Source organism: Condylura cristata, unplaced genomic scaffold (assembly GCF_000260355.1).
Source record: "Condylura cristata isolate star-nosed mole 26May11 unplaced genomic scaffold, ConCri1.0 scaffold00027, whole genome shotgun sequence".
Lineage (NCBI taxonomy): Eukaryota > Metazoa > Chordata > Mammalia > Eulipotyphla > Talpidae > Condylura > Condylura cristata.
Genome location: NW_004567128.1, coordinates 9,435,070 through 9,449,042, shown reverse-complemented (window position 1 = coordinate 9,449,042; position 13,973 = coordinate 9,435,070). Strand labels below are relative to the sequence as shown.

Below are 13,973 nucleotides of genomic sequence, written 5' to 3'. Positions count from 1 at the left end.
CAGGAGAGGTCTGCCTCGCCATGTGGTCACCTCCGGGGCAGGCGGGAATCGAACTCACGTGGAAGTGGCTTTAGCTTCTCAGTGCTGTGCTTTAACCGGCTGCGCCACCAGGGAGGGCCGGAAATACTCAAAATTTTAACAATTGAATGGGTTGTATGAATTAACAGAGAGCTGAAAACATACCACCATCTGCTAATTTTTCTCACTCTGAGACCAAAGCCCTGCAGTGACCGCCACTCTTACCAGCGGCCGCACAATTCTAAGCAAACACGCCATCACTGACTTTAAGCCAGCCCGGGGACCACCGGGGCCAGTGGTGGGACCGAGGGCTGCTGGTAGGCCAGACCCAGGCTAGAGGGCAGGCATGGCGCCCCACTGTGAAGGCAGTTGAAGAAAAAGTTTGCAGGAAGTGGGAGAGTGAGCCATGCAGATCACTGTGGGGAAGTCTTCCAAAACCAAGAGAACCCCTTTCCCCACCGTGAGTGCTCAGAGGGACATTCTCGTGCAGCAGGACTGGGACGAGGCCTGTGGAACCAAAGGCCATGCAGGCAGAGCAGAAAGAGGCCGCTGGGCCCCAGCAACTAAATCGGCTTCTATTCTGGGTGAGAAGGGAAGCTCTAAGTGGTTCCTAGTGAAGAGGTGACGGGGAACGATGGTAAAACATCTTAAAATGGCTGCAACGCTATGTGTAGGATAAACTGAAGGGGGATAAGGTTAGCGCTGGGAAGTCATACAGCTATTGGGAAACACAGTCAGAAACAGCAAGGCTTTGGAAATTGCATCCGACATTCTACGAACAATCTAGAGAGATGATTAAAGCATAAGCTTAGTTGTTATTCATCAGGTGAGGAAATGAAATCGGAGGCCAGTGAAGAACAGGGGCCGGCTGAGGAGAAACCAGCCAAGGCACAAGCAGGAGTAGCCTGCCCTGCCCACAACTGGTCACCGCCAACCTAAACTTGGCATCTGTCACGCTTGTCCATCTATGGATGGACGTAACTTCAGACACAACTTCAGAAGGTGTGACCATCAACCTATTTTTCCAAGTTGTTTCTTTCTCTACACAAACTAATAGTTGTAAAATTCAGCCATGTGAATATATGTCGCGCTCGGTCGCTGTCCCCTCCTGTCCGACATCCCTCAGTGTGGCACACCATCTCCAAGTCCTTTCCCTGGAGACTGGTTGTCCCACCTCCATTACCAACAACACTGTGCGCATAATCTCCCCGGGGCCTCCTGAGTGAGACCCTAGGTCAGTGGTTCTCAACTATGCTAAGTCATCTGGAGGCTTACAGAAACCAGGTCCTGAGCTCCACGGCCGGGGTTTGTGCGTAATAATCTAAGGTGTGCCCCGAGAATCGGCCTTTTTGATAAGGTTCCAAGGACAGTATTGTTTCCATCTAGATACGGGTCTGACAATCTGCCCAGCCACCTGCTTATTTTTCCCTTAGATCCTGAAAACGAGCAAAACGGCGATGACAAAATCAGAAAGAGTGCCAGGAAAGTGGAAGTTAGCTCCTTTCCACGGCCAGCTTCACCGTAGATTTCTTTGTCACGCTTGACTTTTTAAAACTCAATGTTGAGGCCCTCCCTGGTGGCGCAGCGGGTTAAAACACAGCACTGAGAAACTAAAGCCACTTCCGCATGAGTTCGATTCCCGCCTGCCCCGGAGGAGACCACATGGCGTGGCAGACCTCTCCTGACCCGCCCGCTGCTCCCCTCAGCAGTGTCCTTCGTCCATCTGCCTGTTCTGCTCCCCACTCTGTCTCTGGTGAAGCCTCTCACCGCCCCTGAGCCTCTGGCCTGTACCCCAGTTCTGTGTATGTACAAATAAATAAATCTTAAAAAAAAAAAAAAACTCAGAATAACTTAGGAGGTGAAGGGAGTCAGGAAAACCAGGCCTATGCGTCCCTCAGTAACATGTGCAGTCACCTCGGGGGCAGGCAGACTAAAGTGTGCCACGCCCTCCATCATAGTCATGAAAAGTTTCCTCCATCTGGCACGACATTAGCAAGGAGACAAGAAACCGGTTACTCACGGATCTGGTTGGTGGTGGCACTGTAGAAGGCGTTGACGGTTGTCGGGTTTGTAAACCACCTGCAGAAGAAGAAACAAATACCGCCAAGGCTTCATCAGTGTCCAGGCAGGAGAGCAGCAGGAACCAACACCACGTGGTGGCATGTCTGAGCCCATAAGCAGGGGACAGTGGGGCGTGGGTGCTGGGGGGTGAGCGCCTCCGTTTAGGGCCATTGCTCTACTCAATGAACTATCTCATCCTCAATCGAACATGGTTCATTGAGGATATATGAATGTGCCTGGTTATTCCCCATTATTCACTTAATGGGAAAAGCCAGTACCAGAGCTTCTAAAGCAGCTTTAACGAGAAATTCTAGCCTCTGACAGGCTCTCCCCACAGCTGGAAACACAGAATAACCCGATGTGTGCCAAGCCCTGTGTGATGGGGCCACGGGACAGCTGGGTGTCTCTGCTGCATCTCCTCTGACCCGCCATGGAAAGCAAGCTGGGCAGAGGGTCAGCCGCTCTCCAGGAAAGTTACTGATAAGTCACGAAGGGTCTCCTCTATCTCGCTAGCTGGGGTGCGTTGGAGCAGTCACTACTTCCTGGGGTTCAGCCTTAGCGGTGACATTGAGGCATCGAGTTAAGAGATCCTGCGAGTGCCTGCCAGCTACCCCCCACTGTAAATGCACAGTAGGTCACTTAGATCCACATTTGGCAGACTTTTGTTTTCTGTAAAGAATCAGATGGTAAACATGGTGGCATGTTGCCAATGAGGCAAATCACAGGCCGTTTTATATGGTACTTCTATAGTGAGAGAAAATGTTTCACAAATTTTTATTGACAAAATTTTTAAATATAATAATGGAGGACAATTTGTTGTAATTCAGGCACAGTCATGAGAAGAATAGAATTCATTGGAGGCAGGATAACATTTGCTTAATTTGGGTTCAATGTTAGTGCTTCTCAGCATCAAATCGACTAAAACCATTTATCTCTAAAGAATCATCCTTAGCTCACGGGCTGTACAAAAACAAGCAGCAGACAGAACTGAGCCCACAAGCCATCCTCTGCCAATCCCAGGCTTAAATAGGGATGAGTTTCAGCCACTGCCCTTTATGATTAAAATCAATGTGAATCGTGAAGCTAAAATTCCCTACAATGCCTTCATTAAAATCCAGTCATTGCCTTAAGCTAGACCTCTTAAAATAGACTTATGTAAATTCCTCCTTCAGAGCAATTATTTTACTAATTTATGTCTAATAGAATCATTATGCCAAGTTACCAAATTGTGTTGGACTAATAGGAAACCGGTAGGAAATACAAGTGTTGACTCTACTTGGTCCACTAGATAATAATTATCATTACTAGTAGTAGTAGCTGACATTCTCTGATTCTCTGTGAAGAATCTATGTTCTACGTACTTTCTTTTTTAATTTAAGTAGCAATGCTAAGTATTTTTCTAAACAAAGGGGGGGTTTTTCCCCCCATAGCAATGATGAACCCACTTCACAGATGAGGACAATGAGACTTATAAGCATTAGATACTTGCACAATGTCTCCTCTTAAGCAGTACATTATATTGGAAATTAACACACAGAATTGAAATCTAATGCATTTCCATAAAATATATATTCTTTTCTCCAATTTCAGGGCTAGTATTTCAATAGATAGACCCTAATGTCTAATATGAACTCACTGGCAAGTCTACTTTCCTGTGGAAGGAGTCGAGTGCCTTTACTGTCCTCATACTGCTACTTACAGTAGCTGGAATCATAGCCTCCTCTCCCCCCAAAGATGACCTCATCCTGATGCCCAGCTCCAAAAAATTACAAGGCAGAAAGGATTTAGCACATGTAGTTAACATTATGGATCTTGAAAGTAGGAGAGTTCCCTGGTTTATCGAGGTGAGCCCAAATTAATCACATCGTCCTTACGAGCACAGAACCTTCTCGGGCTGGAAGCTGAGAGATGCTACAAAGGAGGAAATCAGAAGAGCTGCTGCAGAAGGAAAATCAGAGTGATCCCAAGGGTAAGAAGGACTGGACACATTGTTGCTGGTTCTATTAGGCAGGAGTCAAGTACAAGGACAGGAGAGAGGCCTCTAGCTCTGAAACCCAGAAAGCAGAAAGCAGCCAGGCCACAGGACAGGGTCTCGCTGCAGACAGTGAGATGATACATGTTGCTCCAAGTGGCTACAGTTCCAGTGGCTTTGTTACAGCAGCAACAGATAACAGTGCACTGCCCAAAACCCCAGCTTTTGTCTGTCTGTTTGGGTCCAGGGAAGAATTTGGGTGCCTCTGCATGACATGCTGAGCCGTAATACAGACAGAAGAGCGTGTGTACGCCCACAGCGCCTCCCTTCTCCCCCTTTCCCTCCGGAATCCCCTCCTTTTAGCAAAGAATGAACTTTCCAAACATGAGGGCAAAAAAAAAAAAAAAAAAAGACGTTTCTAACTGCTGATGGACAAAAGTAGACAAAATGAATAGCCAGATAGAGCCTTGAAGCAACAATACCCGGACCCCTCTTTTGGACACGTGACCTTGCCTTTCCTGGTTTTCCAGCGCTCTGGCCGATTCGAGGGCACATCTGCAGCCTTGACTACACTCCGAGTTGATATGAAGTGGTTGAGCCAGTAGGTCCTTCCACTTGTGGACACTGTTTCTTCTTACTGGTCAGTGCCCGGGCCATCAGCAGTTAACTATTTTGCCTACTTCCCTGGTTAGATGCAAGTTTATTATTTACTTAGTTTTAATGTTCTTTAATACAAGACTACTACATGTGCTGATTTGAATATGCATTTGCAAATTTTTTATACTCCTTCCATTAAGAGATGGAGTCTAAATTTTTTTGCTCTTGATCACCTGTTAGCCTTAGTGACTCACTTGTAAAGCATAAAATGTAGTGGAAATGACACCACGTCACTTGCAACATTATGCAATTAGGGGTGATACCACCCCACCTGGTGTGCATGCTTGCACCCTCCCACCCTTTCTCTTTCCCGGGAAACTAACTTTGGAGTTTCTTGCTCAGCCATCATACGACAGAGGTATCCAGTTCACATGGAGAGGCTGCAGCAGGCCTTCCAGTCAACACCACACATCAACCATCGGCCATGCCGTGCACCTCCAGCCCCAGCCATTACTGATGGTGACGACATGAAGACCATGAGCAAGCACCACAGCTGAGCCTCGTGACCCCAGAACCACAGAGACAACAGTGAGTAATTCTGTTGTTTAACCCTCTAAACTTGGAGGTGCTTTGATACACAGCAGTAGATCACTCAAACGCTGAAAAGCCAGCTGACCACAGACTAGATCCCACCCAGAAGGCTGAATTTTTCCAGAAAAATATTGCTCGCCCAACACAATGGTTTAAAAATATGCTGACTTGGAATGCCTTTTAATGAGGTGTGCCATCACCAACCCCCAAAGTCTTTCCGACTCCTATCATTTTTACACTTATTTATGGCCCCATTTATTAACTGATTGGACCCAGAAGGCACAGAAGCTGGCACAATTCATATCACCTGACAAGATGGTAAGTGTTGTATGGGCTGAGACTACTGGCCAAGTGGGATGCGCCAAGCAAAGGCCACTCGACCAATTAAAATGTGTTTATCGTTATGTGCACATCAGCTCGAATAAAGAAAGCGCATCACACCAGTGCTGTAAATTCTCCTTCATCTGTCTTCAGGGCATTCTCTCAGGGATGATTTAGTAGATGAGGTAAGAAGTCTCATATAAATTTCCAGAACATGGGGATGAAACTGAACAATGGGATGTGTAAAAGGAGTGTCATGCTGGAATACTACAAACATAGACAGCTGACTACACTTTCACTTTCTACCTATCAAATTTTAAAGATCATCTAGGGAACATGGATGGGAAGAAACAGAGTAGTGATAGCTTTGATTCCAATACCCTGTGTATCAATTCCATTCCATGCTAAAGCTGATGCTTTTGCAAACAAAATCTCTGGGCAGGGGCATCCTTTGTGTAGACATTTGATGAATTTTTACATATTTTTTAAAAGACGGAGAAGAAAATCCAGACATGTTTGTCATGGTAGAATGAGAATGAGTTAATAGGGAAGCTGGCTTAAAATCATTTCTGTCAAAGAAAGGGGGTCCTGAGGGAAAGAAATTACTTTTGACTCAAGCCGAGCAGTGAAGTAAATCCTCCGTTTTTAAGCAAGCTGTTGAAGTGACACTTCTGAGAACCAATCCCTAAATACGTACCTTCAGGGATGACCACCCAATTAATTTCATTCTTGCTGACATTTCCCATCGTGTTAGAAAGTTCTTAGTGCACATTAGTGCGGCTGAAATGGATTCCATGAGAATGAAAGATAAAGGGTATTTATCTCCTCTAACCACAAAGAAGCAAAATGTTATTTCAGGGCTTTGTGCAAATATAATCATGATGTGCTGTTCAAAGTAAACTAGTATAGTAGAGCTACTCCAGACCATTCCCACTCGATTAACTCATAAGTTCTCAGACCCAAAGGATGTCAATTAAATCCAATGTGTATCATGAAGCTGACATTCCCCACAGTGCCTGAAAAGGGCCAGCCAGAAATTCCTTTTAAAAAAAATGGGGGGGGGGGCCTCCCTGGTGGTGCAGCGGGTTAAAGCACAGCCCTAAGAAGCTTAAGCCACTTCCGCATGAGTTCGATCCCCGCCTGCCCCGGAGGTGACCACATGGCGTGGCAGACCTCTCCTGACCCGCCCGCTGCTCCCCTCAGCAGTGCACTTCATCTATCTGCCTGTTCTGCTCCCCACTCTGTCTCTGATGAAGCCTCTCACCCTCCGCATCTCTGGCCTGTACCCCAGTTCTGTATAAATAAATAAATCTTTAAAAAAAAGAATTTTGCCATGCCAAGAGTGTCTAAAATTTCTTAATTGCTTTTCCTAAAATCAACATTTAGGCTGAGGGAACAAGAATCACTAGCACTGCACTGGTTTCTATTCCTGGGGAAGTTTTCCAGAAACATTCACCAACTTAAAGTCCTTGTGAAAGAGGTATTTGTTTTCCTCGACCAAGAAGAAAACTACACAAATCATAGTTTGCCTAAGCCCACAAAGCCAGCCAACATTTTCCAAGGCATGAAGAAAATATTAGAAACAGTCAAGACTACTAGGATCTGAGAGCCCACCGTATTTAGGATGCTAGAGATGACACATGTAGGAGATTCTCAATTCACCTCACTACACCCAAAGGATTAACGATATTTTGAAATTGAAGAATTAATCTGGCAGTATCTCTGATATGGAGGAATCCCTGGAAGACCCTGCAAATTCACAAAAATACCCTGGATCACCTGGAATTTTCCACCAGATCACAAGTCGATCTTAGAGGACAGGATGATTTACCTGTGACTCCCAGACTGTGTGCGGGCACTCAGGGAAAGCACCCGTTACAGCCAATCGATTTCAGAAGTTACTTTTTGGCCCTAAATCTAAAATTTCTATTGAATAGTTTAGGTTGGGGATGAAGCCAAATATGTAGAGTAAGAGACCGTGGCGAGAGAACCAGGAAGCGCAGAGCAGATGGCTTTGAACCAGTTGTCTGTCACTTTCAAAGAAGCTCTAAAACCTTCTGCTTTCTTCCTTTGTGTTTTTTGATTGGGATGGAGGACGGGCAGGGGAGTGGCTCCTTTCAGACCCAGTCCTTAAAGTCAAATGCTTTTAACAAGCTTATGGATTGCACTGTAGGAAGGTTCGGAGGGGAGAGAGCAGGGGAGTGTGAGGAGTCCCGGTTGTGAGGGAAGGATGCTAATCACAGCTGAAGTCTAAGAGGGTTGCCAGGTCTGGAGTTCCTGGAGGCCCAGGCACAGCAGGAAGTTAGAAGGGAGAATAACAAGAGACCAGGAGAGCGTTAAGGAGCCAGTCAAAGACCTGGAAACCAAAGTTTTAGCCAAGGTTAAAGCATGAGGCCCCTCTCTGGTGGCGCAACGGGTTAAAGCACAGCACTGTGAGGCTGTCACAGTCAGCACGGCACCAGTCCCGGCCCCGGAGGTGACCCACGTGGCGCAGCAGACCTCTCCTGTCTCGCCCGCAGCTCCCCTCAGCAGTGTGCTTCGGTCCATCTGCGTGTTCTGCTCCCCACTCTGTCTCTAGTGAATCCTCTCATCCCCCACAACTATGGGCTTGTACCCCAGGTCTGCATGCATAAATAAATATTTTTTTTTAAAGTGAAGCATGTAGAAATAAAGTAGGCCAGGCAAGCCAAGTTTCTAAGTAGGAGGATAGGAAAAGGTCAACAAACCTTTTCCACAGAAATCAAGTATAAAACTGTACAAAACTGTAAACAACCACCTCCAGGTTCTGGGAAGTGAGGAAGGTGACCAACAAATTAAAAAGCACTTAAATCTGAAAAACTGCTGGGTATGAAAGTCAGCAGGACAGGAAGTCCACGGCTTTCTTGCCTGGGACCATCCCTCTCCTCCCAGCTCTGTCAGGTAGAGCTCAGCTTTGTCAGGAGGACCCACTGGAAATCAGCATGTTTGCTGCCACAAGGGGTGACCTCAGCCAGGGACGGGGGTGAAAACCCACAGCCCTGTCAGCCAGAAGTGAGACTAAAAATAAAAATGAGAGTTAAAATTTCTGGTCTATAAGATAGTTACCAGAAAGGTAGGGAGTGGGGAAATTAGGAAAAGAGGGGAAAAGTGTATTGTGAAGAATAAACTTTTAGCAGAGAACTTGATGTATTATATATTCAGGTTGATTCTCAATGATGAACCCTTAAAACTTTTATAATGTTATAATGCAATGTTGTTTCAATAAATAAGGCTACATTGAAAGAGAATTTTTAAAATGCGGGGGGGGGACAGAATCTACAGAAAAGTTACTTTTTGGAAAAATCTCAGAAATACATCAGAATCCATAGCTTCTCTATTAACTAAAATGTCACTTTCAAAAACAAAAATATGCTACACAAAGAAAAAGTGTTTAAAAGAAGAAGCACCCAGTAAAAGCTGTCTCTGAGTGAGCCCAGATGTAGGGTTTGGCAAAGAAAGCAGCCATTATACATCAGTTCAATTAATTAAAATAAATAAACTACATTCAAAGAATTCGTGGAAAATACGACAATGATGACTCAACAAATAAAGAATCACAACAGAGAAAAACTAAAGATCAACCAAATGGAAACTCTGGAGCTGAAAATCAAAATGAGAGATTTGTTGCATGGATCAATAGCAAATTTGAGAATGCAGAAGAGAGGGTCCCTGAATCTGAAGAGAAAGGGAAATGATCCAGGATGAGAACAAAAAGAAAGAAAAACCCTTGGAGAAGTGGATCACAGCAGAGCAGAGTCAAAAGTACCAACAGACAGAACAAAAATTAATCTCAACCTGAGTTTAAGAACATCTCAGTTGGGAGAAATGGAGACAGACAAAGCACTTCCTGGCACATTGTAGGCAGGTGATCGTGCTCGCCTGCTGTCATCCTCACCCTGAATGCTTTTGCAGGGGAAAGAACTCACGGCTGACCCAGCGCTCAAATTCCTGGGGAAACTCTTCAACCTACAAGGAAAGTCCCTGTTGGCAGCTAGGGAGAACGTAAAGAAATCACGACTGCTACAGAAGGAATGGAACAGAGCTGTCGGTCCTTGACGCTCACAACCCACCAGATACGCTTCACAAATAGATAATTAACTACTGCTGCCTTTGCCAGCATACTTTACTTTTAAAATACTCGCTCTTTTTAAAGAGCTTCAAAATTGTATCAGTGTGAAATTCTAGAGAAAGTTGTGAGGTAGGTAGGTAGGTACGTAGGTAGGTAAATATAGATAGACAGACAGACAGACAGACATGTTGATCTTGCTCTAGATCTAGGTCTAGAGAGGATCTTCCCAGTTGCATCCTAAGCAACTTTTGGGGGGCAGGTTTTCATGCTAGGAAGGGCATAAGCCATCATGAGAGTAAAAAACTGCTTCAGATACTGGCAGAAACAAGAGGCATCAAAATATGACACAGATTTTACCAAATCAAGATATTTGCGGTGCCAGCTACTCTGACTTGAGGGAATTTAATCACATTTGATCTAAAGAGACCCCACTTCCTACCAACACAGTTCTCTCCTTCACTTTGGTCTTTCATTGTACTCACTCTGTTTTAGGAACAGCTTTTCTCAGCCAGAAGAAATCCGACTGCGCTAAATACTTGCGGGTTTGCAGGACGTTGCCAAAGTAGTCGGATTCGGAAAACTTCATCTAAATAAAACAAACCACAATCATCATTGTCCTAAGTGCAGGGGGAAAAAAATGACTATGAAAAGACCGGTGGACAAATGAGCACCCCCGGGACGCTTCTCACAGCATCTCAGCCCTCACAGTTTAACCCAGGACTCACAAAGCCATGAAATTTAATCTTAGTTATTTTCTTTTAAAATAAAAACCTCAAAAATCAATATGGTCATTTCTGGATCACAGTTTTTAAAACACACACACACACAAACACACACAAGAAAATCTGCAGTCATTTGCAATGCGTTTCATTTGCTTTATAATTGAAAAACCTATTTTAACCTTCACAGAACATATTATCTTAGGCTGGAAATTTCTTGGCCTACATGAGTCCTTGATCTTTTCTAAATGTGCACCTAATTTATTTGTCACATAGGTTCTTCTAATAACACTCAGTTTGGTCAGCTGAAACCTCATTTAGCTTATAGATAATGATTTAGTCAAACGTTAAAATCCAATTTACTGTCATCGGCATTTGTTCATGAAGGAAAAAAATGAAAGCGAGTCAGAGACTTCTCCACCCTAAGCACAATGGAGTCGCTGCAATAATTCAGTTATTAACAGAAATTATCTAGTCATACTCAAAAATGTTCTGGTCGCTAAAAATTAATGAAATTACAGAGGCAAATCACAGATTACACCTTGCCTGGGAAAACAGGAAGTTGATAGCTTGCGACAGTGTTATCCACTGAAAGAGAAACAGACATAGTGGATTCTTGAGTTAACAGAAAGTTCAGGGATGTTCTTAGGTTCATAGCACATTTGGGTTATTATCCCGAAGGAATGTCCTTCAAAAGTAACAACTTTTATGTGTGTGTAATATCAAGTCAGGTCCGCTGTTCTTTTCAGAAAAGCTTGTTCATCATGATCATTTCCTGTTCCATTTGAAAGAAATAAAAGTTTGACATTCAAGTGAATTTACACACATTAAATAGAAAACCATCCAAATATTTCCTAAGGAAGAAAAGGCCCAAGTCTAAAAATATTTGAAATAAATGAGGAACTAGCACAGCCATGAAGGTAATTATGAGGCGCAAAACTGCAAGGCAAGAAACCACAACTTGCCTCTGTTTAAAAGGACAACTTAGAAATGGTTTCAGCTATAAACTGGAGAATATTGTTAGTTTAAAATATCTATCCCATTTTTTAATGGAAATCACAGGTAATAAGGGGACAAATTTCACTTTTTCCTCTGAGACAGGTTAGGTGTTGGGGGCAGACGGGAGCCACTGCTATCCCCACATGCTAGATGGTCGTCAGAGCTTAAGAGATCGTGGAACTAGGCAAAACCTCAGGGTCCACATCACAAGGCTCCTATTTCCACGTTATTTTAACCAGTTCTAATCAGAAAACAAGTGATTCACCAGAAGACTTCCAGGAGGAGAAGAAGGTAAGAATTGCAGGTGGGAGGAGAGGAGTGATTAAGTAAACCACAGTACAGTTGACTTAATATTATGGCGATGTTAAAATAATGGCAATGAAGGTTACGGAAGACACGGACAAAACAATGCGTTATGTGCTTAACTCGGTTGTCAAAATGACATATAAGCATCAATTCCTGCTCTACAAAAAGAGAAAGAGCAGCCCACAGGTACGGAAGTATTGCTGTGTTCGAGTACTGATAATTTGGGCGCTTAATCGCCCCTTCTCTCTCTTTCCAAAATGTTCCAGTCTACGGCAATACTTTGATAATCTTCCAATAGTTCAAAAGGCCCTGGAGTAAGAAAAAGCTATGAAACTCAGCAGCCACTAGGGAAGGCCACTAGTGACGGGCACAGCAGCAAGAATGAAAGCACATGAATATTTTAAAGCCAAATGTAACCTTCAGGACAAAAGAATATTCACACTCTACAAGGGGCAAGAATGGGTTCCAAAGCCTCTTGTCTCGCAGCTGCTGACGAAAATCTAGGTCAAGCTGCTAATGAGTTGCAATCAATTCCGTCTCCTGGCTTTTCAGCTGAGTGGCATTTGGGAACTATTGGGACTCTTGTGTCATTTTGTAGGATTAACAGTCCAGATCATAAAATTTAGGAGACTCTGGAATCTCTTCTTGGAGAGGCTTACCCTGGATGCCAAGCATAAGCATAAGGGCTACAGACTAAGTGGAGGAATAACACTCTGACCCTCTCCAAAGGCCAGAGCATGCGATAAGGGCAAACTAGAAAATGGGGTCATCTCTGTAGGCTCAGGAAAACATGCTGATAACACACTCCCCCTAAACCCATAGGAAGTCCAGATTCTAGAACACTTTTTTGTTTTAAGTTAAATCCATCTAAAGATACAGAGAGATCCGAGTACTTATTTTAAAAGCGTTGTGCTAAGCACCCGAAGAATTTCCTGAATATTTGATGGAATCCAGATCTTATAGCTGTTTTTCCTTATTTAAATAGCAAAGCAATCTGCCAGATCCCTGCGTGTGGATGGCTTTTCCTGCAGGCGTGAACATGCAAGCACACACACATAGCCACCTAAGGGTGCCGTTCAAAATGCCGAAGCGCCCGCATACAAGGTCCATGGGGAAGACGCACAAATGTCCACAGACAGGTGGAATCACATGCCCTGTTGCCCCCTGCATAGGTCAGGGGAGGTCTTGGTCTGCTCTAGCCAGTGGAACACTTGAGGTGAGGGGGTGTTAGGGGGCTGGCCGGCAGCTGGCAGGGAAAGGGCATCCTGCCCAGGGCCCACTCTTTCCACAGCTAGGCTGGCCACAGATCCTTTGGGAGAACTACGGGCAATACTTTGTTCTTTTTTATTTATGTATTTTTTGCCAAATAGTATATAGATTTCAATTTTTTAACAACCTTTCTGGAACATTCCACCTAAACTATCACCTCACTCTTGCACAGTGGCAAATCTATTCATCTACAAAATGCACACACGTTCCAATGTCCAGAACACACCAAGACCGGCTGCAGAGTATACGGCATGGTTTTATCACATTGTGTATTTGTGTGCGTGTGTGTGTTACTCACCAGAAACACTGACCTCTGAAAGATCACTCTTATCCGACTCTCCTAATTAGAAGCCAGTGTGATTCGGAATTGAGCCTCTCTTGGGATTCTCCAAGGGCTCCCACAAGAACGAGTGAATGGCTGTTTGTGCCAAGTATTTACCTGTTGTCACTCAGCTCCATGCCCAAGCTGGGACTCTGAGTACGTCACTGGCTGCATGGCATCCTGCCACTAGAGGGCATTGGGGAAAATCAGCAAGGGGCAGGAAGGGACAAGGTGCTGTGCTTGCTTTCATTCTCTCTCCCCTTTCCTCTTCTGAACAGGACTCCTGAAGAACCTTCGCCAGCCCTCGGTGCTGGAGCGCGCTTCCTCCTCTGCTCTGCACACAGGGGCTGGGGGTGGGAGCAGTAGCCGCTCCCTGGAGTAGGAATCTCTGCTTGATCTCACCTTCCTGGTTTTTTGCCTTCGCACCTAGCTCCTGTATTAAACCTCTCTTTGAAATACCTAGCATGGTTTTGGCCTTCCTGGCTGAGACAGCAATCTCTCCAAAGTCGGTAAGAACTCACTCCTGAATCTATTTCTATCAAGCATCAATGAAGGAACACTTTATTTTTTTATTACAAAGTTTATTTTTACATCATTTTGCACATTTTTTTTTCCATCTCGATTGTAATCCCCGCGGGTTTCCCATCACCAAATCACCCCTGTGCCACCACCATAGTCCCGTGCATTTCCCTCCCTTCCCCACTCCCCCCC

General features: G+C 44.6%; 1 protein-coding gene across 2 annotated transcripts in view; it reads right to left on the bottom strand.

Annotated features, from left to right (window-relative positions):
• Window positions 1–13,973, bottom strand: part of PHEX (phosphate regulating endopeptidase homolog, X-linked) — a 162,415-nt gene that overhangs the window by 39,080 nt on the left and 109,362 nt on the right. For both annotated transcript variants that reach the window (XM_004689912.2, XM_012730278.1), the window contains exons 14-15: window positions 10,130–10,233; window positions 2,039–2,097 (exon numbers count right to left, since the gene is read on the bottom strand). In XM_004689912.2, coding sequence (XP_004689969.1) covers window positions 2,039–2,097; window positions 10,130–10,233 — 163 coding nt within the window. The remainder of the gene's footprint in view (window positions 1–2,038; window positions 2,098–10,129; window positions 10,234–13,973) is intronic.